The 26,414-nt window shown below is 36.3% G+C and overlaps 1 protein-coding gene across 16 annotated transcripts in view; it reads left to right on the top strand.

The window, feature by feature from the left end:
• The window catches only part of ABI3BP (ABI family member 3 binding protein), a 138,409-nt gene that overhangs the window by 2,562 nt on the left and 109,433 nt on the right, over positions 1-26,414 (top strand). For all 16 annotated transcript variants that reach the window (XM_088052319.1, XM_088052315.1, XM_088052324.1 and 13 more), the window contains exon 2: positions 18,251-18,430. In XM_088052319.1, the coding sequence (XP_087908445.1) occupies positions 18,251-18,430 (180 nt within the window). The remainder of the gene's footprint in view (positions 1-18,250; positions 18,431-26,414) is intronic.

Here is a 26,414-nt window from a genome sequence, read left to right as displayed (position 1 = left end):
ACAATATAATTCAGAAAGGAAGGCTGGTGGGTATTGTGTTTCAGTGTGAAAGCAGTGATTTTTACAATTATGTTTGTGTTTCATCTGGGGGATCAGCTGCTAAGAAAATTCTGCAGTCAATGCCTTTGGATACTGTGTGAGGGATCAGAGAACACACAGAGTGAGAGATGATGGTATCATTGCAGATGACACTTCATCCAGTACTACAGTGGCTATCTGTTCAACTTTGTCTAGCCTCTGAAGTTTTCTTCTAGTTAGGAATCTTCCACTTATTTTTGTCTCTCTCATTATGCCATTATGCCAGTGCCATCCAACATGTATGACTCTAAAGTTCAACACTGTTGTGCTTTATTGATGGACAGAAACATGCTCTAATTTTTATGGTTCTGCATAACAGAGAAGTTCCATTCTTAAAGAACTCAGTTTTGTCTCTCTAGACAGGAATTAAGTACAGACAAAAAGCCTTGTCTTTAAAAATTGAGCTGGTAAGCAGAGCATCCTGCATCTGAGACAGAGATGAGAAAGCAAAGCCACAGAATCCAGAATAAACAAGTCACAGAACATAGTCCACAAGATTGTACTGCCTTATAAACTGTGTTTCATTGTCATCTTTCCAGTTGGAGCTTGTACAACTGTTGAAGGAACAGTTTAAGAATAAGTTCTTGGTAAAACAGCGTTTCATGTTTTAGATTTTGTCATTTGACTTTCCAGTTACAGCACAGACACACATGGAAGTGTGGTTTTTCACTACAATCTCTGTTTCTGATAGCTTTTGCCTATCTTTATGATCTTCTGTTTTACTTTGTTAGAACTAAAAAGAATTTGGGTTGATCACTTCCTATAAAATTTCAGTTTTAGGAAGTTATTTTAAAAAAAGAGTTTGAATGTTTTTCCAGTTTGTTTTCAGGACATTTTTTGACATGTTTCTGACCACTGTGGTTTTCCTACTATTTGAATTAGTCATCAGGTACAGTGGAATTCAGGTCCATTCTTGTTCTAATTTCCAGGATCAGGCCTATCCTACTCTGCTGTCCAGAAAGGGTTCAGGAAACCCGAATTCAGCTTTCTCCTGGTTGCTGTCTTCTCAGGGAAAAAGAATAGGGACCTGACATTTCTTAGGGGACCATGTGAAAAAGCCTGATTCTGTAGGCAAAACCAGATCCAAAACTTCCTTTTATCTACAGTTGTCAGCAGTGGAGAAAAGTGGGAAAAATAATTGTTTTGCACTGAGGATTTGTTTCTTTGTTTGGAAGTACTGAATATATTTGGTCCGATGTTGTAGATAGCTACTAGCTAATATTTGTACTTAAGGTAATTATAACTGACATCCCTTTGAGAGTGAACGTTGTATTTACAGTAGACTCCCAAACTTTGACATTTCAGAAAAGGAATAAACTAATTTTATTCCTAGCTAAGTTTGCTGGCTATGCTATGTTACGTAATATGTCTTACTAAGCAGAGCATGTGTTTTCATTTACTAGTGTCAAACAGTTAAAACAATGTAGAGTTATTTCAACGTATCACAGTTATTATATTGCAAGAGCAAAACCTTAAACTTTCGTGCTGTCCTCTCCCTTCCTGCCAGAAGCACCCTTTTGGCAGCTGTAGGGTGGCAGGGCAAAAATTGTAAGACAGGACGAAGTCTCCTGGAAGCTGTGGGTTTTTGAATGTGCAATGAAGCTAGTATCTCAAAATATCAGAAAAAGACTGAAATGACATGTGGTTTATATGCTACCGTCCCCATGGCTTACAAAACATCTTTCTGGGAACTAGTTTTCAAAATGCACAATGCATTAACCTTTAAAAAAATGTTCTTATGAAGAAGGGCCAATTTGAGCTAAATTATTTAACTTCATTTTTTGTTGTGTGTGGAAAAAGAAGTGCAAAATTAATTTGGGTTTCTTTTGTGAAATATTTTTCTTATTTTTAATGGCATATAAGCAAGAAGTCCAACAGGAAATTTAAAAGGGATCCTTTATCTGGTGTAATAGGTGTAAAAGGGTTTTCAGTCACTAGATATGTCAAATTTGGCTCATTCTTGGTGAAAGTGAAAACAGTCTCTAAAAATGTAACAATTGTAGCAGTTCATTTAATCAAAGTTATCTTATCATGCAGACAGTTGTGTCCTAGGTTTGCACATAAACACACCAAAACCCAGTACTGAGTGTCAGGCTTCTGAGTTCAAAGATAATCTGTAATACCAGAATTCCATTTTTATATTGGCACATGCATGGTGCAACATTGCAATGAAACATATGGGTGGATTCTGCCAGACTTAAATTCCACTGCGTATGAACGCCTCCAAAATGATCTCACTGCTGGGTAATCTATATAACCTTCCACCTCTTCATTTTAATTTTTGTGTTCCCAAGTATCTATTTCTGAACCTTATTTTTCAGCCCTCCTTTATATAATCTTTGGATCTAGCTGTTCCAGAAGGGCAAGCTACATGATTCACTTGAGGGGAGAGCTGTAGGCTAAATCCTGCTGCTCTGGGGCCAGACCTACTGTATGTGGATAGCAGAGTCTGTGTATCTGTTGACTGGTGACACAATGGACAATGGGTTTGAGGTTTCTTTGGACCGTTTGGACTCACCAGGTGTGATACACACTGCGTGTGGAAACAAAAACCCCTGTCTGCTCCAGGGGGAAAAAATGGCTAGTAGTGACCTGCCATAACAGCACTGTTCATGCAGCTCCTGGTGGATTTGTTTTCCTTGGGGAAATTCAAGTGCAGACTTGAAATTGTTTGTGAGCAAGACAAATTTGTTGCTGTGGAGCGTTCTTGACTACTGCCTTTTACAGAAGACAGTTACTCACTGACATGGTGAATGTTGGTAAGAACAGAAGCAGGTATTCGTGTTCTGGACAGCCTGCAGCCTAAAAGAGGTGCCATTAGCAAAACAGCCCAGTCTGCAGTGTCTTCCCAAATGGAAAAGGGCAGCTGGAAACAGGCCAGATCCTACTCAGACTTGCTTGACAGGCTTTAGTTCAAATGGTCTTAGTTAATAGTAGTTTTTTCTACAATACAGGACAACATGTATGTTGTGCTAATTTGCTTTGCAAGATACATATTTGCCTTATTGTGCTGTGAGAAAGGTGGTTATGAAGATGATTTTACTGACAGCATCATGTATGAAACCTTTGTGTGGGAAAGTCCTGAGCCAACTTTTCCAGTACTGCCATCCCTCAAAACACAACAATCATGTGCTGTTTTACTCTAGCTACATCAACTCTAAACCTCCCCACTTGAGCAAACCAGTGTGTGTCATATCAAGGTGAAGAAAAACCAGGTCAAGTTTTGAGCCACCAAGTGAATTTCTACTGTTCATGAAGTGGTGATTGTAATTATGGTCACCTGAATTGAATGTTTTTTGCACTCACTGGTTCACCAACGTGACGTTATCGAAGTGTGCAGGTATCCAGGCAAGGTTATGGAAGGATGGTTGTATCAACCATATCAACACAGAATCTTCACTGATTCAGAGCTGCTGAATAAAATGCTGGCAGAGTTGAAGCTCTAGCTATGAAGACTCTAGACCTAAAGGCAGGGAAGTAAGGAATATATTTTTATGAGAGGAAAACTATTTTCCCCCATTCTGGAGGGGAATGTTTACTGCACTTGTTCAGAGATTGGTAGACAAAATATGACCTGTGTTCATGCTGAGGTCCATCACTATGAAATAATCTAGTATTATTTAGAGCACTTTCTGGAAGAAAAATAAATGAGGCAAGTGAATCCACAATTTTTCTTGGGCTAATTATAGCCATGGCTCTTATATAAATCATGTTTACCTTGCACAAACATGTCATCATGGCTCCATGTGAATAAATCCACTTCAAAAAAACCCAGCTTAATGAAGTGCCTAAACCTCTGCATGTGATTTGATTTTTATTTATTTTGTGTGTGTATGGGGTATGCTAACAGTAGGGTATCACTGTACATACTTAAAAAGAAATTGTAATTCTATACTCTTTCTCAAGCTGAAGAGTTGATGGCAAAATGGATTCTCAAAGTATGAGGGAATTCCTTTTTAGGGTTATTTCAGCTTTTTTATATAGTTCCAAGGTTTTGCATTATTCTTAAAATCTGCTCAGGAATAACATGATTCAATAGAGTGGGAAAAGATTCTTTCCAATCCCCTGCAGTTGTGGCATTAGTTTATGGATCTATAAATGGCCACAGAGTGCTTGATAGGAGTTTACATAATTAATAGTTTGGGAACCTGGCCAGTTTTAAAGGACTGAGAGTGTATGTGGGATAACATTATTTTTAAATTCACATTTGGAAAAGACTTTTCTTCTTTTATCAGCTGCTTGCAATATCTACTTTATATTAATTATTCACTTTAATTTTTCTTTCTGTGGTGTAAAATCTGGAGTAATTTTAAAACACATAAAATTGTAGTTGGTTCAAAAATACAAATATGTATGCTTGAAATGTCCCAGAAGATCGTTTTCTGACTTTGAAGTTAAAACATTTTCTGGAGATTTAGATTACCTCATTACCACAGTTCAAGCCTATACATGAACAAGAAAAATGCACACTGAGAAAATTACAAGACTTTCAGACCTTATCTCTTATCGCTTTTCTTTTGAAATCTGTGTTTCTGTACAACATGAACAAACATACACTGAAAACAAAGGCATGGGTGCAATAGTCTGAAAGTTGATAAGAAATTGAGCTTTGCAATACAAATAATAGAATGAAAACTCTACTGTCTGACCTGAACATTTTGGCAGAGTTCCATTCTGTGGCTCACCCAAACACTGCAGTAGTTGGATTAAATGGCAGGGCAGAGTTTTTATTTATAGCACAGTGTGCAGTTCGTTTCACAGTCAGGGAAATGGCTGCAGTCAGGCTTAAGAACCATGAATTCCCTTAGTTTGATGAAGAGCTGACTCAGGTAAAAGTGGAGAGATTTCCTTTTCAGCTTGAATCAATAGGTCTTCTTTTGTCATAAAGCTAATTAAGAGACATTTACTGTGTGAACATGACTATGAAATTGCTCCACAGTGACAGCTCATCATTTGCTACTTTACAGAGGAGCACCAGCTTTTAGCTATGATCTGACAAGCACCAATCCTGCATCTCTTCAGCATTCCTTCCTGCTCTTTGGTTTAGTTACAAGGAACACAAAAACTGGCAATTCTAATAGAAATGTCTTCTTGCTTGGTTGGTTATTAAGTGCTCCATAGTAGCTGATACATCTGATGTGACTTGGTATTATGGAGTAGGACTTAATTTATGTCATTTGTTAATTGAGTCTGAATAAATATAAATAAGATTTTTTCCCCCAAAATATTAAAATATTAATTAAGCTGAAGAAATTATTTTGAATTGTTGGCAGATTTGGGGATTTTTGCTCCAACAGAAAATCTGTAGTCAGCTTGCACACAAGCAAGCCACTAGTGTGATTTCACCTGGAGTCTCTAGTACACTGAGACATGCATGTGCACACAAAGGCAGTGTGGGATCTTGCTCATTTTTGGAAAATGCATTACATCAAAAATTATGTTTTAATCTTTCACACTTTCATCAATCCCCTGTACTCTTATGATTTTTGTAATGTGGTCAAATGGCAGTTGATAAAAGCATTAGTATGTTGTTAATGTACAGTCATGAATTCTTAGAAAGCAGTTTCTCAGTAATGTAACAGATGTTTATTGTGTTCCCTTTACACTCAGAAATACTTACAGCAATTAGCAAGGGAGATCATATGCTATTATTATATTTATTTGAAGGCAGTGAGAAATTGCTCATAGTATTAAGGATGTAGAAAAATTACATATAGGGAATAGATAATCTCATTTATGCCCTGTTGAAACTTCAGGCATTGGGAATAATTTTTTCCATGATCTGGCCTTTCTGGATTTTTTTCCAATAATTTGTTTTTGTAGGATTAAAACATTTGTCAGTTGTCAAAAATAACTGGCACAGGGAAGACCATCTCATTTAGAAACTCTGAAGTTGTGAAGCATTATTTATGTGCTTAATACACTCTTAAGTCAGAGAGCATTCCTTGGGAATTAATGTAATCTAATGCAAACTGAGTTACAAGATCAGTAATGAGAGAGACATAGCTTCCTACATACCATAAATTCTCCATGAGCATTTGGATAAATGCCTGAGAGAACTACAAGTAAAAATGCAAAGTCAGGGCTACAAAGATTGCTTAGCTGATGGTTTTGTGAATAGATGTATGCCCTTATCCCACCCTAGAATTTGCATAAGCCTTCCTTTTGTGTAGCTGATACTATCCTTTATTGGCATTTATCTTTAAATGAAGCACTGGCTGGCGAATTTATTAAAAAAAAAAAGTAAGTAGAGACATAGAAAGATAGGTTGAAAAGAGAGATAACTTCCTGTAGCTCTCTTTCATCTCTGTAGATATAAGGCAACATGGTGAAAATACAGCAGGTGATGTAACAGATAAAGAACTTGGAAATATAGTCAGAGAACATAATGAACCCAGAACATATGCCCTGTCCTGGGTAGGAAGGGTAATATGTGGGAGAAAAGATGAAACACCTTCAGTATCAAAAATAAGTATTTGTATGATCTTAATACTCACTTAATCATAGACATAGCATTTATTTTACATGTTGTATACTTACTAGGCTGGGTGTCCATTATTTTCTGTAATCCACTGATTTAGAACTATTTACTTCATATTTTAGTTTTCTTAAGATGAGTTAACAATGCCTCTGCTTCACAATGTGTCCATAGAGCTGAAAAAAGAATTTCTGACAAATTTAGGCATCCAATAACAATACATTCTAAACTTATGAAGTATTTATTATTACTTTTTTTAATTAAAGATGTACTGGCAATTTGTTGCTTCTTTTCTCCAGATGTGTTTGGATTATAGAAACTTTCCTTTGATCACTGCAACCTCAGAATGTGGAACAATATAGAAGATTAAAAGGATCACCTCTGATTTTTCTTAATCTGTTGGGGTTTTTGTTGGGTTTATTTTAGAGTAGTAGTAGTAAGAAGCCAGATCATCAGTCTTGAGATCTGTCTCATCTAATGGTGCAAGTTGAGATACATTTTCCAGCTGGAAAAACTATGTGCAGTTGGAATCAATCCTTATAGGACTGGGTTGTATCCAGCAAGTGTCATAGACATGTGTGAGAACGTTCAGTTTGGAGACCAGCAACATAAGTGAAACCACTTTATTTTGACTGCCCTTTTGGAAACACAGGGCAATTTTTTAAAATTTACATTTTGCTTCTTTGTTTGTGTCTACAGGTTTCTAAACCAAAGGGAAGTAACTGGCTAAAAACTGTGTTGACAGACTTGACTCTATTGACAAGCCAAAATCATAGTTGTCAAAACACAATAGAATTTCATATTTCAATACTGTTTTGTTACTGACAAAGTTTTCTTACTCTTTCTGAGTTTAGCATTTGATATACACCAGTGACTAAGAATTCTTATGTGTGCTTCAGATAGTTAATTACTTTATCATCTGTCTGCTTCTAAAAAGTGGGAAATTTATTCCAAAATTAACAGAGAATGTTGCAAGCACCTTTGCCAAATGCCATTCAGAGCTATTAATCCTTGTTCTATTTGAATTCCTGTATGTCTTGGGTGTTATTAAGAGCAGAGAACACAGGTATTTTGTGTGATCAATATGTGGGTTGCAATGCTGGAAGTGGAAAACCACTGTGACTTCAGAAAAAGGATTATCCCATTCCATTTTCATATTTTTGCTTATTATTTTAAAGATTCTTGCTTCAACTATACCCTGAATAGTGGGGGGACTTATAAACAGAACGTCACCTATTTCTGAATCTGTTTCAAAGCAGCTCATTATGGACAGCTCATCTGCTTCTATTTCCCCAACCCAACCCAAGCTCTTCCCCAAGTGTACACAAAGCACAAAACATTCTCCCTCACTGAAATGAGTATAGGAATTAACAATGAATATTGCTCAAGAACCAGAAAGAGGACATTGAGCAATGTCAAAAGGATATCAAAAGGGACTTTGGACTTTCAACCAAAAGTTAAACCAACTGCTATTCTTTGAGCCCAGTTTTCCATCTCTCCTGTAATGCAGGAATCCAGCCTGCATATCTCCAGTCTGACAGGAAGGATACCTGTGGAAATTGTGCCAAAGTTGAAGTCAATGAAGTCACCCCTTTCCCATTGTATGCAAAGCCAGGAATAACATTACAGAAGGCAGAAAGCTTTGCCAGACAGCCTGGCCTTGGTAAATTTGCTCTGGCTGTTCCGAATCACCTTCATGTTCACCATGTGAACTTGTAGGTGTGACTGCTCCTGGTGACTGAGGTTAGGGACAACAGCTTGCAGTTTCCTGGATGCTCTTCCTTGCCTTTGCTCTATCAATTGCACTGAGATATTTTCCTCTTCTCACGTACCAAATTAATCTTGCTTTTCACTGGAAATTCTCTTATGCTTATCCATTTACTGAAGAGACCATGCCTAATTGGATTTTCATTTTCTGTGTGCTGGAGATAGGAAGTAGGATACTGGAATTCACACAGAGCCCTGAGAAGAGCAGCCCTCCTTGAGCTTTATGGTGCATACTTAGATGTACAGAACAAAACTAGTTGCCTTCAATTAGAAAAAATAGTCATTTTTACAAGGAAATATAGGGCTGAAACGGACTTCCTGAGCTCATTTTGACCAACTTGCTCTTATTCCTGAGACAGTTTGTTCCAGAGTGTAACTTCCTGTATCATTTTTCCAGATATCTTCCTTGCTACAGTTTGTCACTTCACAAACATGGAGCAAAACTAATTTATACTGCTTTTCCTCCGGGCTTTGTTTGTTAGCCATATATATTTGGATACAGTCTTCATATCTATCTATGTACTTTTTCGCTAAGGTGAATAACTCCTATTTCCCCAGGCTTCTTTCCTAGGTAATATACTCTGTATTTCTAGTCATTGAATTTGATTTTTTCCCTGGATTTATCAAAACAGCCTGTTTTTCAGTGCTCTATGTACCTTTTTAGAAGTGAGAACTAGTACATAAATTGACTGGGATCCATCTCTTCAAACTTAAAATAGAGAAGGTAACAATTTTGAAATATATGTGGACATGTTGGGGATTACAAGACTTATAGATTAATTTACTAAAACTAAATAAATAATAATAAAAATGGTTGGAAGTACATGCTGATTTCAAATTTATTCTGTTTCTATAGCTTATAACTCCTCCTAGATGTCTAAATACTATCTTTAAGCAGTTTTGTCTCTAAAAAATAACCATGTGCTGAATCAGAGAAGGAGGTAAAACAAAGTTAGCTTTGAAATCATCTAAGCCAATGTTGCAGAATACTGAGCTAAAGACTTGCTCTTTCAATTGCTTGGATTATGGCTAATAAGGTGATATCACAGAAAAAGATTTCAGTATATTGCTACCTGTTTTGTTCTATTAACACAGATAAACATGCAAATTTCAATTTATTACTGCTTGAGGTTTTTTTAACTGTTGATTTGGAGCTCCCTTATTATAACACAGTAGAATTTATACCTTCTTACTGTTGGTTATTTAGATATTCTTCTTTCGAATGATTGCTCCCAAAGTGTTTCAAAAGCTACCCAGATGGGTAGACACAGAGTGAAAAAAAATTATGTATTATGGCGTAATAAATGGTGATCACATGTAAGGAACAGACCCCAAATTTTCTGTAGGAAATTAGTCCCTCACTACAATCTATGTAACCTGTGTAGCAGATTATCTGTGCACTCAGTAATAAACACTAATTTTAATTTTTCCTGGATTGTAAAGTGTAGTGTCCTCACTCTTCTCACGGAAGCAAAGGTGACTTCAGTTCCAGAGAGAGTTTTTTATTATGCCTTCAATTTTCCAGTCTTAAAAATTGCAGTGATAATTGTAAATGAAAGGTGGCTTGAGGAAGTGGTGATGCCAAGCACTGCCTGCCACTGAGTTGGTAATGGCAGTGATAATGCACTGCCTGCTCATGAACAGAGTTGTAAGAAACTTCCTGCATTAAGGTCCTTGGTCTTTAGTACCAATTGCTTCAATACATTTGAAGTTTATGAGCAAAGCCAGTGCAACAGCATTTGAATCCTTCACCTGCTCAAGTTCTTAGTATTTTGTTGGGCTTTTCCTACTGAGGAGAGGTTGTTTAAAAGAGTCCCTGATTTTATTCAGCTGATCAGCTCTAGAATATAATCACCTTGTATGAGGCCATGTCCTAAGACCACATTCCTCTTTCGGTGTTTGCACTGGCTGGTGCTCTTTAAAGGCTTTTAAAAAAAGAGAGTTAGAAAATTTGTGAGTCTCTCCTTGCTCCCCACAGTCTTCTGCTTGCCTTTATTGAATATATTTTTTGCAGAATCTGTCAGGTTCTTAAGCCAGGACACAGTTTTCTTCATAGCCCAGCCTGGGTGGAGTTGCCTTGGACTTGGTTCCTTGGACAGGAAAAGGAGCCAGGATTGGAAAGACAGCTCTTCTGGACAAGATGCAGTCACTGTCTCATCTGCTCTGTCCAGGTGAAATTACATCCAGAAAAATACATACCAGGCCAGTCTGGATAAAACAACAACAATAAAGAACTTTGGGAGTCAAAGTTCTCTTGTTCCTCTCCAGGGGAACAAGGCCCTGGAGAACCTAAAGACATCAGACCAAAATTAATCTTTATCCTACTACAAATAAGTGATCAATGATCTAAATTGAAATAAGGGTTTCAGGTTGTTTTACTGACAAGTAGTTTTTGTCTTGTCCTTTTAAATTTGTGTGCTGTTTATTTTAAAACTGTTTTCTATCAAAAATTATTCAACTTGAAGGAGTTTCAAAGGGCACTATGTATTGAATTAATGAATAGGCTTGGTTAGGATAGGTCCCTATCCTTCAAAAATGTTGAATTGTTTAATGTTGAATTTTATAAATTTTTACCATCAAACACCAAATTAAGTTTACTAACTGGACACATAAAGAAGCTGAATTTTCTAAGATTTAAAATAAAAATTAAACAGAATCCCACAAGAGGAGCCAGAGTCAGGTTTTTTTAAGTCCTACCACAGAAGTTTACAGATGTCTAACTCCTCTTCCCTTTTCCATCAGAGCTGCAAGCTTGGTTATTTTCAAACAGTTTTCTTTCTTGTTTTCAGTTTTGTTTCCTATTTTAATAAATAATGAAAAACTACCTGCAGAATGAAAGATGAAACTGGGCATTGGGTCACTGAAATGGGATCCCAGGTTTTAATCCAGACTGTTTTCAGCTTTACACCCTAAAAATAGTGACAGTTACTTTACTAAGGCAAATAAAATTAATTTTAAACCAGCATGTTTAAGGAGCCTTGTGAAGAAGATAGTGATAAAGAGAACTTCTGAAGACAGTGATTTGAGAACTTCAGTGATGTTCTTGAATGATCTGAAGACAGGTGAAACAGATGGCAACATATGAGCAACAAATTTCCTTTGTGCAATGATTTATGTATCTCCATAGAAGCTGGAATTGTTAATAACTACATCTTTCCCTCTGCATTGACCTAACTGGTCCTAAAGTACTAATGAGTACAGCTTATTAACTCAGTTCTGAACTGTAGTAATCACTAGAAAGGAATTGGCAAAATAAATTTTAAAACCTTGTAGCTTTGTAATATAAATGCTGTAACAATTGTCTTTCAGAAGTATATATTTAGTTTATAACATTAAAGAGCAGCATATTTCTGACTAGCATTAATAAAACTAAATTTGCACAGCAACTGGAGGAAAATCTTCAGTCACCTTGAAGGGGTGCTGTGAGCAAGGACACAGAAAGGGATGGGACTGACCCTGTCCCCTCACAGGACATGTCCTTTTCGGGTCACTACCTTCAACTGGACACCAGCATGGAGAAGTTTCCCTACTGCATATTTCAGCTACTGGTACCCCTCTAGTAGTGAATTTCTCTCATTCAAATTACTAAAATGGTCCCAGATATGAAAGAAATATGGAGGGAATTACAGTTTATGCTATTTTATTTGCTGTATGCATTCTGTTAGGAATGTTGATACACCTAAAAAAAGTTGCCGTCTTTGAGATTTAAGTAGTTTGAAGATGTAAATTGAGAGCTGAAGAGTTAGGTTTTTGTAGATAGACATGCTTGTTTGTTACACAGTTAACTGCTGTGTGTTGACAGACTATTCTTGTGAAGCAATGTTAGACTTGTGTAGGCATAATAATACTCTGAGAAAAAACAATTGGGGAACTTCATTTGCAAATGACAAAACTACATGCAAGGCTGTTAGCTCATCCTCCCCTAAAAATGTATGCTTGGTTACCCTCTTCATATGGCACCTACTTTCATCATTCAGAGCATTTGTGAATGTGAATTTCATGGCTAGGAGCCTTAGTGTTTGATGTAATCTGTCATGAGAAAGGGTCAGACATTGTCCTCAGTTATATGACTGGAGGATACAAAGACAGATTTTCTGCAGAAGTGCAGAGTAATTTGGCAAGAGGCACTGGACACAAACTGGAATATGGGAAATTCCAGTTAGATATTAGGACTTTTTTTAAAAACAGAAGTATGCTAAGCACTGAAACAGATTACCCCAGAGATGTTGTGGAATCTGTGTCCTCAGAGGTGTTCAAGACTCAGCTGGATGTGGCCCTGAGCAACTTGAGGCCTGATTTGAACAGGGAGTTGAACTAGATGACTTAGAGAAGTTCCTCCCACCCTAAATTATTCCATGATTCTGTGGCTGTGGCTGCTTTAGAAGTGTGTCTTGTTTATTGTAGTACATAGAAACAGAACTATTTTTAAATGTTTCCCATTTTAAGATACATTTGGGTTGCAGCCAAACAACCAATATTTCACCAGTTTGTCAGCCAAAATAAATACAAAAATATAAAAGAGCAGAAAATAAAAGTTTCATAGTTTTAGATTATCACTGAAAACTTGCCTGGTGGTACTATGACACCAGATTTGGAAAAATCAGAGCACTGCTGTGAATTATTTGAATAAGTGAGGTAGTGCTTACAAATAGATGGTGCTAATATATTTTCGTAAGACACACTTCATTTGTCTAGCACTCTGGGAGGCAGTGCTGTGTCTTGCCTTCATGCCCCTTAAAATCTTTGAAATGATGGAAAATAAACAATTTCAATGTAAGGCAAAAGGAATTCTGGCAACAAAGCCAAATTTGCTCTAAATCACTACAGCTGTATTCACCCTCTAGTTTTGTAGGGCAGAGTTCAAGGATCCCCACTCTATGGATAAAAACAAAAAATAGGACTGTATTTGATTACAAGAGACCATGCACTCTTAAATTGTGCAGTAGACTCCTGGTGAAAGTAACATCTAAACTTTTAAAGTGTCAATATTTTTTTGATTTTGTCTCCTGTTGCCTATACATTCCAACCAGCCGAACTATGCTGCTTCCAGGTGGATTGTCCAGGTCATTGGTAGCTATTTTCTTTCTGAACAGTTGGTGGTGGCTGGTTCTCTTATGATGCAGCTGATTCATCAAGCTGTTTTTCCTTCTCTCACAGTATAGGCAGACTCCTTTCCTTAGAGTGATTCCAAACACTCTGATGCACTTAACTTCATGCTTTTACTTCAGATTCGCTTTGCACAGTTTCTCCTGCTGATCTTGGCCAACAACTGACTTTTGTTGAAGAGAATACTTGCACATCAGTGTGGAATTTCTGTTGGCAAGCATGGAGGAAAAGATTGTGTTTCAGAGGTAGCTATAGATCTCAGAATCTTCCATTTGGAAATGGTCTCAACGTAAAGGAATTACATTACAAATGCAAATACTTAAGACCAGGGTTTCACCAACAAATGCCAAAAACTGGCACAAATGAATGGAATTAGAGGGCATCATTCGAGTTTTTCATCAAGGAGATGCAGGGAAAAAATGTCTCCTGAAATCCTAATATGAAAAAATAATTTTCTCAAAATCAAATAGATTCTTATCACTGTACTTTAACAGTTAAGTTCCTATGACTTCCCTTGTCTATTCAATCATATTTAATGAATATTTATCTGAGTGGTGACAAAAAGAGACATATCACTCAGAATAAGAATGTTTTCCTGGTTAGTTGTTCAAAACATTGTGAGATTAACACAGGTGAAATCTATATTGCTACTGGCTCCTGGGGCAGTCCACATTTACCAATATAATTTATATATCATTTATATCTTCATCGCTCCAGGCTGACCCTCTCTTGACTAGACTGGCAGTGTCTGTGCAAGTAGGATTGAGCTCTCCTTGTCCTTGGTTGCTCCACTTCTGCTCATACGCTTCCAGAAACTGGTCATTTATTGTTTTACCAGTTAATATTCATCCCTCATTTTCACTGATTCTGGAATGCATACAGCCCATGAATAGGAATGTGGTTTAGTCATATGAAGTGTGGCATCTGTGTTGTTGCTTTAGCGGTTATTTTCCCTGAAAAACACTCAGCTAAGTCAAATTTAAGAAGGAGATTTGTCTGCCTTGCTCTTTGCTGCTCTTTGGGTCAGGCTCCTTGAAAGACAGGTCCTGCTTGCCTAACCTGATCTTCTTTTATGACAAGGTCATTCACTTACTGGATGAGGGAAAGGTTGTGGATATTGTGTACCTTCAACAAGGCCAAATGCTAGATCCTACATCTGGCTCATGACAACCCAAATCTGCCTGGTGAAAAAGGACTTGGGTGTGCTGGTCACCAGCAGCTAAACGTGAGCCAGGGTGTACCCAGGTGACCAAGAGCCAATGGGACCCAATCCTTTATCAGCAATAGTGTGCCAAGCAGAACCAGGGAAATGGTCATCTCCCTGTACTTGGCACTGGTAGGGCCACACTCTAAATCCTATATTAAGTTTTGGGTCCCTCTCTACAAGAAAGATGTCGAGGAGCTGAAGCATGTCCACAGAAGGGGCACAAAGGTGGTGAAGGGACTGGAGAAAAAGTCTTATGAGGAGCAGCTGAGGAAGCTGGAGAAACGGGCTCAAGGGGGAACATTGTCTCTCCTTACAACTGCCTGAAAGGAGGGGCCAGGTGGGAGTCAGCCTCTTCTCCCAAGTAACAAGTGACAGGACAAGGGCAAATGACCTCAAGCTGTGACAGGGGAGCTTTAGAGTGGATACTAGGAAAAATATCTTCACCAAACAGATCATGAAACATTGGAAAAGACTGACCATGTTTGAGGCACCATCACTGGAGGTATTTGAAAGTTGTGTAGATGTGGCTCCTGGGGACATGGTTTAGTGGTGGACTTGACAGTGCTGGGTTTGTGGTTGAAGTTGATATCTTGATCCTTGGTGGTCATTTCCAGCCTAAATAATTTTTTCCTAATGTTTTTTTCCTAAACTCTACAGGGACTCTGCAATACTTTTTGCCATCCAGACCATTACTGTACTTAAAAGTAAATTAGAGGAAAATTAACAGCCCTGCCAAGACAGGGTGGCGAGGACAATTAATTATTTTTTTAAATATCAAGTGCATCTCCTTTTCTTCTTTCCTGCCTTATTTTTTTTTATTTTTTTTTTTTTTAAAGGCATTATTCCTGTTTATTTTCTGCTAGAACTGTCCTTGATTTTAAAAGCTCTCTTGGTGGTTTTGATATGATAGCTATAAAAAAGAGGTCTAAAGGGTCTTAAAGCTGCTACTGTTTTGGGATCCCATTTAAGCTTTCTAATTGCAGAAGCCTCACTGAGAGTTCTAAGGCTTTAATAAAATCAAGACTCTTTGTCACTATAATTGACTGCTTATGAATTGTCATAATACTGTAATTTGGCACCATAACTACCAGCACTAAACCCACCACATTATTACACAACCGTATCCATCTATCTGAAATGGATATTTCAGTTGGATATAATCTTGATATAGAATTAAGTCTTCAAATTGATGTGAAGTATAACTGAGAGATACCTGGATACAACTGTGGGGAGAAAATTGTTTAAATTATTGTAAATTTAAAATTAAATAGATCTTCATTAATTTTATTTTTTTTGGTAAATTCAGGTTTGAGACTGATTAAGAACTTTGCTATGGAAATCAAATTACCATATTTGAATTAAATTCTGTAAGTCTTATTTTGTTCTTAGACAAGAACACTCAATAGAGACCAGGAGACCATCATTTCAGTAATGCTTAATGGATTTTGAAGAATCCATAATTTAAACAGATGTAGCTCACTGTCAGTCAGAGATAATAATCCTAAGCTTTGTTACCAGATTTTACTAAGTGCCTTTACGAAGCCCATTAGAGGTATTTGAAGTGTGTTGTGTTTTATTCCTGGTTTGTGCTACCTGGAGCCCTGTCAATATTCAGAGTTGCACATTCTCAGCAGTCTTGTGTACTGAAAATAAATGAGCTAGGATGTCATGGAGATTAGAAGTAATTGCCACCCTTTTCCCCATGAAGGTATTGCACTGCTGAGAATGCCAGAGATCTGAGTTTTCTAGAAACCTTGCAGTCCTCTGGAACCTGGCAGAGTTGCCTTTGGAAAATTGTGACAGTTTCCTGGCTGAGTGATTTTTCTTGATTAGTCTTTAGATAAAGGAAGGGAGGCAGATGTTTTCCATCAATTTTACTTGTACGCTTTTTTATGCAAAGGGAAGAGGCATAAAGTGTTGGCTTAAGGCTTTACATTCTCTGTGCAGACAACTGCAGATGCTCAAATCATCTACTAAAACAAAGTGAGGGTTTTGGTCTCTTGGCAACTCTAGTCATTAGAATCTCTCTAAAAAAAGCAGGGTATGTTGGGGTGATACCAGAGAATCAGTATGTACTTGTCTAGAGAAACTTTGAATATCAGTCTGCAATTACAGAGAGAGAGAAAGAGAGAGAGAGAGAAAGAGAGAGAAAGAGAGAGAGAGAGAGAGAGAAAGAAAGAGAGAAAGAAAAAGAAAGAGAGAAAGAGAGAAAGAGAGAAAGAGAGAAAGAGAGAAAGAGAGAAAGAGAGAAAGAGAGAAAGAGAGAAAGAGAGAAAGAAAGAAAGAAAGAAAGAAAGAAAGAAAGAAAGAAAGAAAGAAAGAAAGAAAGAAAGAAAGAAAGAAAGAAAGAAAGAAAGAAAGAAAGAAAGAAAGAAAGAAAGAAAGAAAGAAAGAAAGAAAGAAAGAAAGAAAGAAAGAAAGAAAGAAAGAAAGAAAAAGAGAGAAAAAGAGAAAAAGAGAAAAAGAGAAAAAGAAAAGTTTAGTATTGCTCTATCCTGTTATTTAATGATATATTATTTATCATTTATCTAATAGTTTCATTCACAATTTAGTTTCTGAAGTAAAATGATTGTCTGCAAAGTTCTTTTTGTTTCCTGATAAGTTAGTTTCAGCCCTCATGATTTCACAGATGCCTGAAAATCTGCTGGGGATAAAAATTTATATTTTGAGACTGAGAAGAGAAATAACAACCCAAAATGTACTAGTCCAGTGCTGGTGTTGTAAGTTTGGGGAAAAGCCAGCAATTTAACAGTTCTGAAAAATATGATAGGCCTAACAGTACCAAGGGAGTATTAAAATTGTACATACCAAGGAAGGAAAAGGAAAGAGCTAATCCTCCCTTACCCCACCAAGAAAAAGCCAAAACACCAACTTGTAGTGTAAAAACTTAGTTATTCTGCTGTGAAGTCATTCTCTGTTGCTACAAGTTAAATTTTTGTAGATGGATATACAAGATGTTTCTTACTTTATGTGCTGTTCCCCTGGAAAGCATAAAATGAACATTTAAAAAGAGTTTCTTCATAGTTTTGAGTAAAGTATTTATGTTAGTTAGGTGTCCTGGTGTAATTCCAAATACAAAATTACATTTCCAGCCCAATGTAGGGGGAAAAAAATGTAGAAGATTTATTTGGATTTAATTACTATTTATCCTCTACCATAATTGTTGAGTGTGATTAACTGATTAACTGAATTTTACAACCTCATATTTTCTACTAAGAAGCAAAAAAAAAAAATCAAACCAAAAGCTTGTACATTTTTCTCCTATGGGTCCTACATATGGTAAATAATACTATAACTCTTGCATTTAAAGGAAAAAATACTTGCATTTTTTCCACTTACTTCATGCATGGTTTTACCACTGCGATTGTAGATGTTAAAGCAAATGATAATGCTAAACTAGTGGAAAAACAGTCATGTTGGCAACCACTATTTCACATGACTGTTAGTTTACTTTTTAAAATACACTGTGTTTCCAGGAGACATCACCTATAAGAAATTTTTCAGTTGCATGCTATTAGCAAATTAAACATATTGTTATATTGTCATGTTCCATTACTGAACATGTGATTGCAAGATGATGCATTCTGATCTCCTCTTCTTCATTCTTTCCCCAGTGAAAAGGCAGAGTCTGAAGGTTCAGATCAATGCAACAGATGACACTGTTTGCATGAGGTATCTTCGACCAAGTCAAAGCACCAAACTAGAAGGTTTTGTCCTGGGTTATGGAAGCAACTTCTTTTCTAATCAGTACATTCCTTTACCTTCAGAAGGAAAAAACTACATAACAGAACTTGGTAAGACATATTTGCTTTGCATGCTGTTCTTGTAATGAATTATGGGAAGAGACAGGAGAATATGAACCCTTTGTTTGCCTAATTTTCTGTTTTATTGGGGTGTTGCTCAGGGAATATTTGTGTTTGTTTAAGGCTGCTGTCAAGAATTTCAGTGGAAAGTGGCATTAGCAGATCCTTCAAGGAGAACCACTAGTTCTTGCTGTTTGGAAAAGTTTGCTTTCTAGTATTTGTTTTGGGGATTTTTGTTTCACTGAGAGATTCTACTATACTTGAACATATCACAGATCAAATGGGATGGTTTGCCTAAAGATGCAGCTATAAAGTAGAATACGAGGGAAATGTACATGCTTTTAACAAATCATAGAAGAAGCAGTGAAAGAGTCTTGAGAATTGTGTGGTTGATTGCTTTTGACAGAAACATTCATATCAAAATGATGCCTCTTCTTGTAGGGATCTGCTCCAGTATTACATGTTATAGATTAAACTCTAACTTCCATGTCAGACATTACTGATGGAACTCCATGAGCTGTTTTATGGAAGAGATTAAACCATGTCAAGAATTCTATATCCTGTTATCTGGAATAAGGGGAAGGAAAAATAAATTATTAAAGTGTTGATTTATCAGGATTTGACCTTTTGAGAAATCTGTTAAATCCCTAAGGATTTTCCTATTGATTTCTTTAAAGTTTTCTAGCCTGAAATGAATCAATTTACCCTCATCATAGTAATGCTAGTGGTCTTAGGGTAAAACAAGGGGGAGGAAAGGATGCATGAGCATAAAAGTAATAATTGCCACGTTTTTGATGTGGTCAGTTAGGGACATTGTGAGTGTCTGCTCCAGGCTGAAAACTGCAGAATAAAAACTGAAAAAATAAGATGTTAGGCATGGAATAATTAAGATATTAGAGACTTATAGGATCACTGTGGCAAAGGTTAGCTTTCCTTTTCATCAGTTGATACTCCTGGGATCTCTTTATAATTCTATCACCAATCCAGTGTTTGACTTCATAACCATCACTTAAACTGGGTCTGGCTTACCTGATTCATCCTATGTGTCACTTTTGAATCAGTTCACTAGGAACGATGTACAGGATTTTCTGTACTATACTGTGCATTAGGCACAACAATGCTTGTTGCAGGAGTAGTGAGGATTACTATTTTCCAGGTATTCTGAGATCTTAAGGAAGAGCAAAAAAAAGACTGAATGTAGGATCATCATGTAAGATCATTTGCACTTCCTGTTTAATAAAGCTTTTATACCTGATGTAATGTAAACTGAAAGCTCAAGGTCACCTGGAATTTCAGGTATATTGACATTTTGTAGCTTTAACTATAAAAGTTAATGGCTGGAAGCTAGGCACCTTTCTTTTGTTCTACAGCACATCAGAGCGCTGACCACATGCATATCCATTTGCTGTAGGGTGTCTGGAGAGGGAAAAGCACAAATGTTGAGGAATACTCTTCCTTTATGATTATTTTAAATTTTATCTCCCTCATGTTAATAGAAGTTGTCAGTTTCCTTGTGACTTGTTACTTCTGAATGTCCAGTAACTAAACATGCAAAAGGTAACATAATATAGATAGCAAGGCAAGCATTTCTAACCCTCATAAAACATCATCTTTGAAAAGACAGGAGTAAAAGAAGTTATCAGCAATATGTACCTCAAGTTGCAAACATTTATTTAAGGCAATTGCCAGTAAGTTTATTGGAGCTGTTGCTTTTAGTTGAGAGATTTAGGGTTAGATTGTATACCTCGGGGACTTGTTTATTGGAAGCAGAGAGTGCATAATCTTTCCCATTTCACAAATATTAAACACAACATTAAACTTCAGCTTTGACTGTGCTTTCCAAATGTGTATGGAGCACGAGCTAAAGCAATAAACATCAGTTGTGCTTTTGGCTCTACTTTAGAGTGACTTGTGTGGCAGAAATGAAGACAGAGATGATTGCTAGTGCACTCCCTCCTCCCCATCATATTTAGGGATCAGTTGCTGGCAGAAATTGGAAGAATTGCAGAATGGTTCTTAATTCTAGGAAAAATTATTAAGTTTTATTGTGGCAGCCAGAGACCTCAGCTCTAGCATACAATTTATATGGATTTTAGAAAAAGTAAGGTATAGTAGAGGGACAATAAAAATACTCTCAAGAAATATGCCAAACATATAAACCCTCTAAACCCTACTGCTGAAAAATCTCAGATTATCTTTGTACTCCTAGTACATCTTGTATGTGATGAAGTTGGCCCAGTATGTTATATTAAAACAATGTATTTTAAATTTCACACTCAAGGCTGTCTGTCCCATGTTCTAGATATTCTAGTGATCCAAGTGCCACTGCACACTCTGAAAATGGTCTTCAGTGTGCTCCACACATTTTTTCACAGTCAAAACAACTAGGTTTATAAAAAATGCATTCATTTTTGCCCTGAGAACTACTTTTTGGTCCTCTCATGCTTTGACTTATGTGAATTTTACAGAAAACAGGTGAGTTTACAGGCTTCCCTGAACAGTGGTAGGTGAAGCTTTTATTGAACAGGATGTGGAGGAAGTGATTCCCAAATATGAAAATTCATTGTGGTCTATGTAGACCATGGCTAATACAATTTAATGCTTCCTCTTTTCTTGTCAGTTTTAGTGGTTCATGGAAAGAGAAACCTTCCCCAGTCAATTCAGGGACCATGATCACAACTTTAAATTGGTTTGTAACTGAAAGGTAAATACTAGAAATGGACATTTAAGGGCATTTTTTACTCTCTAAAAGGTAGTTTTTCTAATACATTAAGGAACAATGCTGTAGAATGTAATCCCCTGGGAGAGAGATTAGATTCAGGAGAATGGAAGATCCGTGAATGTGTATTTTGTTCTGGTAGTATTAAAATTGTTTATTCTATCAAAATTTTTAAGGAAAAATTGTGCAAATACACAATCAGCTCTAGACCCTACTCAAAAAACAAAACAAAACAAAACAAAACAAACCAGCATTAATTTAGGTGTTAGGCCAATTTAAGAAAACACATAAACTTCACATGTAAGTCATTATTCCCTTCCTAAAAGGCATCAACAATTTAAAATATCATTTCTCCTTTCTAACAAAGATTATAGGTCTACAAGGTAGAATGAAGTGCCTTGCAGACATTTCCCCATTTCCTTGATTTAGCTGTGCATCCCTGGTTTTGTTAATGGAGCTGCATAGCTGGTATTCTGTTTGGGGTAATTGCCCCCAGCTGGAACTGTAGTATGGAAGATGACACAATATAAACAACAATATGTATTTCTAAGGCCCACAAATTCCATATTTCCAACCCAGCCACTGTAGATTAATGTGAAATTTATTGTCAGCTTTTATGCTGGGTCACACACCTCTTATGATCCTGTTTAAAGGAATCTTGAAGTCAGCAGAAATATTAATTTATAAAATTTCATTTCTATGAATGGATATTTTTAAAGAAATTATTAAGGACATGACATTTCCTAGGATTTTCAGGAGAGATATATGACTTTGTACAACATATGACATTTATCCACATTTCATCCATTAAAATATTGAGCACCTCACTGCAGTAATTCTTAAAAATATCTGTTTTACCTTTGTTTTGTGAATTTTATAGTCACTGAAGCAGCAATTACATAACATTATCAATAAATTGGGATCTGGCTGCACAAGGCACGTGCAAAGAGGAAAGGATTCTGTTGGATTTCCTGAACTTGTAATGAGTTTCTGCTGGCAACAAAGTCTTGAGCAGCTTCATGCACTAGTAGATAGATCTGAATCTCACTGAAATGTCAATGTCAATGACAAGGCAGCAGCAAAATTTGTCTCCAAGAATTATGCCTCTGTTTCAGGACACCAGATGTGGTTTGTGCTGAGTATCCTTTATGTGCTCACATGACAGTAAACAACATTATTTTTGGTCATTAAAGCTTTTCAGACAGTGTCAAAAGATATCAAGATGTTAATTCAGCTAGACTAATAAAAAGGTGAATGGACCCATCCAAAAGCTCTGGGCTTGACTTTAGAGGTTTATCTCTAATTTTTTCAGTCTTCCTGACTCATAAAGAAAGAGTATTTGCTTAAGAAACTTTTGTTAGTCTTTTCTAACTTGGCTAGGAAGATTGCAAGCCAATCTCCTAGAAATTGTTGATACTGTTGGAGAAACCCAAAAAATTGGGTGGAGACAGGAAAGTTTTGTAAGAATGAACAGCAATTACTTAACAGAGTGAACAAAATTATTTTCCCTTTCAGTTTCTAAAACCAGCTCAAAGTTGGGCAATGCTTTTGCTTTTCCTTTTCTTGTACAAGACTGTACAGTGTAAGAGGCGTGTTAGTGATCCTGCTTTATAACAGTGCCAGTAAGTGATGGGTGAGATTTGTGCTTATGCATATATATGAGAAGGTTCTATACCACCTTGAGCACATTTTAAAAAGTGTAATTCAGGGATCTGTGCTAGAGCAGTGCTTAGCTAAAAGATCTTGCTGTGCAGTTTCTTATATCTGATCAATTACCAGAAACTCTCAATTGCATTAGCCACACACCTTTCAAGATGCCAAATAACGTGAATATTAATTCAGCATTATAAAGCATTGCTAATGCTAGCTGAGTCTGGTGGAAGGGAGGACCTGGGGGAGATCAGCAGGTGCTTCTTCCTCTAGACAAGTGCGTTGATCAGCAGCAGGTTCATTCATGCCAGCCTCTTTGTCCCACTTCTCTGTCTTTTCCCGTTTTTGTTACACTACAATCCTCCCCTTCCTCCAACTTTGTCCTTAACCACATCCCATGGTAAGTCTTTAACAATCAATCCCTAAATACAGATTAAGCACTTGCACCTCGAAGCCAAAAAATACTTTGATTTGATTTCTGAATCCAGTGGTCCATGAATTCTAATGATACATTTGTGACACTATTTTAAGATTCATTCTAAGTTCATTCATACATTGTTTTGCTTTCAAAACAAAAATAGTGTGGGTCCTGAATAGTGTGCTTGAACAAAAGCAGAATTCCCTAGCATTTTGTAGTGTATGTTAGTTGCCTGCTGCCACTGATTTGAAAGCCTAGCTCATGGCATGTGGAAGTAAGTGCTCTCCTATGTTAATCTGATTTGTCAGTGGCATGTATTTTTGTTACATTCTGGTTGTCTTCACAAGCTGTTAAGGTGGGTAATAGAAGCCTTTTTCTTTTAATAATTGTATTTATTGATATAATAACCCATATTTGGGGAATTATACCACTAAGAATTAGGCATGGATTTATCGAGGAGCACTTTTCTGGTACATCTGGGCATTTTCCTAGAGTTTTGTGGCTAAAGAATTGAAGGTGATCACTATTTGGACTTTATTTCTGATCTGAAAGGAGTTCTTAGCCAAGATATTTGTTGTGCTAACCTTAATAAAGGGGGTTAGACAGTAATAGATTCAAACAAGTGGTCTTAGAGTAGCAGCCCTCCAAGAATGTGTTAGGCATCAAGGAGTCAATAAAGTTTTCATAGCAAATTTGCAAATGTATTTCAAACTTAATTTGTTAAAGCTTGAGTTGTTTTGTACAGATTCTTAATTTATGAGATTGCAGATCCTCACAGGTGAGAGACAGACAGAGTGTGTAATTTTTATCTTTATCATATATGTCTCTGTTATATACTGATTAATGTTGAAGTGATTTTTGGAGGCAGATGCTGGATTCATGCATCTGTGTCCAGACATTTCAACATTGATCTTAATTATATAACTATCATTTTCTTACTAAATACAGTTCAAAGAATATAAGAAATATTCAGTTGCAAATGGGATTGCCTGTACTCTGTGGTGTAGTTCGCTTTTACTCGAGTTTATAATTTTATCTTTCAAATGAGCTTCTCTTAAATATATTTTCCTGTAAATTGTTGATCTATTCTGTGAATCATAATTACATCCAATCAAACATCCATATTTTTATGACTGTCACATTTTCCCACCTACCTCTTATTTCAGCAATTTATCTCTTAAGCACTAAATGAATTAGTGCAAAGTAAATAATGGTTTTATTTAAGTTCTGGTACTCTGCACAATTTTCATTTTCTTCTGCTGTGTTACTCACCTCTCCCCAAGATTTCTGCTTCTTATAGACATGGATCTGTGGAATGGATTCTGAATATATAGGCATTATAAAAGAACACAGATTATCATTAAATATTTCCTGTAACTTGACAGAATTTTATAATGGGTGAGACAATGTTTTAATGCCCTGAAAATGAATTGAGTAATAGTAGCATCAGATGATTTCAGCATTGTGATGATGACTGATAGTCATATTTCTCAGCAAGAAAACTGATTCAGTGTGAAAACTCAGTAGTCTTCTGAACTTAGTAAAAAAATGTTGAATTTCAGTGGAAGACTAAGAAAGATCTCCCATTTCCAATGAGCCAGGACTCATTATATGATATTGAAAAAGCTCTCTGCATTTTTTTAATTTCAGGTGCCTTGGATATAGACTGTATACCTGCCCAGAATAAAAACATTTCAAGGCATGTGTCCTCCAGCCCATGCATAATGCTTTGATACTGTGCATCAAACCTATGAATTTATTTTGAATTACACTTGCTCTATTCTTAACATCTATACAGTAACATGGGTGGTTCTGCTCAGGAATCATGGAATCATATTTCTAAATTAAGATATATCTTAAGTACAGAACAGAAATTTATTGATTTATCCCAGGTTTTGAATGGATTTTTTTAACAATTTAATTTTCTGATTCCAGTTATAATGATCATATTGTCTTAAATTTCGTGTTTTTAAAGAAGTGATACTTTTTAAACCTGCTTCTTCTCTAACAGCACTCTCTCAACATCTAGTCTCAGCCTGTTTTCCTAAATACTTTCTTTTGTAGGATGTATTACAGTCAGAAGAGCCTTGAATTCTCTGGAAAATGGGAATATGCTATATTCTTTATTAAGGCAACATTTGTTAAATTCACCAAAATAAAGCTTAATGAAGAGTACATAACACAAAATATTTCCACAGAAAACACTTTGTTACAGAACAAAAACACCCACTAGAGCAAAAGAATCCAGAAAACTGCCAGGTTTTGTAGCTGAGATGTCCAGTGAGGCCTTAACAGTCTTTGTTTATTGCCAGATTTTGTTTAGCAGCTGACCTATTTCTATACTGCTACACAAATAATTTCATATTTCAGCCTGAATTAATTTTTCCATCTATGGAGCAGGAAAAAACAGTTTCAAAGTATTTTAATAACTTTCTTTCACAATACTTGGACATTTTACTGATAAACCCATAAATTTTGTTTAGTTTTGAAGACTGGCTTTGTAGTTCTCGAACTTTCAAGGTCATGCTTTAGAATAACCCTGTTGAATACTTTGTGAGTTATAATAGTCTCACAAGTGGGCATAAATGCAGAGCAGAAAACGGGGTTTGAAACAGAGGGAAAACAAATTCTTTTAAAGTGTTGCTTATTTCTAGTTTTCAGTCTCAATAAAAAAAAAATGTCCGAGTGGTTACACAGGTGCCACACTTATGTAGCCCTCTAAATATTAAAAAACATTTTTTGTAAATGAAGATGTATTTGCACTTTGAGGGTTCCTTTTTTTAACTCTTTTTTCCACACTGCTTTGAACAGCTGTTGTCAATGCTTACCTTGGTTATTGGGTGCAGATGAAACCCATTTTAAAAGACTAATTAAATAATTAAAGTAGTACATGCATAGTATGGGTTTCCAGTTATTTAGGTGCACAGAATCAGTGAAGTTAGAGTGGTTTTCCCACGCTGGCAGAACTTTTTCAGTAGTACAGCGAGCTTTGGCTTTTTTAGTACTGCTATTCCTTTCTCTCTCTTTACAGAAATCTGCATGTAAGAGAAAACTGAATGATTTCTTAGTGGTTCTGTTTAGTTGGTAGAATTAAAGGTGCTTGTTGCACTGAAATATGCAGGAAATTCAGTCACTTATTTATAGTTATACATTTACATAAATATAGCTGAACTAACTATCTATGAATA

The sequence above is a fragment of the Pseudopodoces humilis genome, chromosome 2 (genome assembly GCF_049639895.1).
Source record: "Pseudopodoces humilis isolate 2021_Gansu_Grassland_sample_001 chromosome 2, ASM4963989v1, whole genome shotgun sequence".
Lineage (NCBI taxonomy): Eukaryota > Metazoa > Chordata > Aves > Passeriformes > Paridae > Pseudopodoces > Pseudopodoces humilis.
Note: the sequence above shows the minus strand (reverse complement) of the source record. Positions and strands in the feature narration are given on the sequence as shown.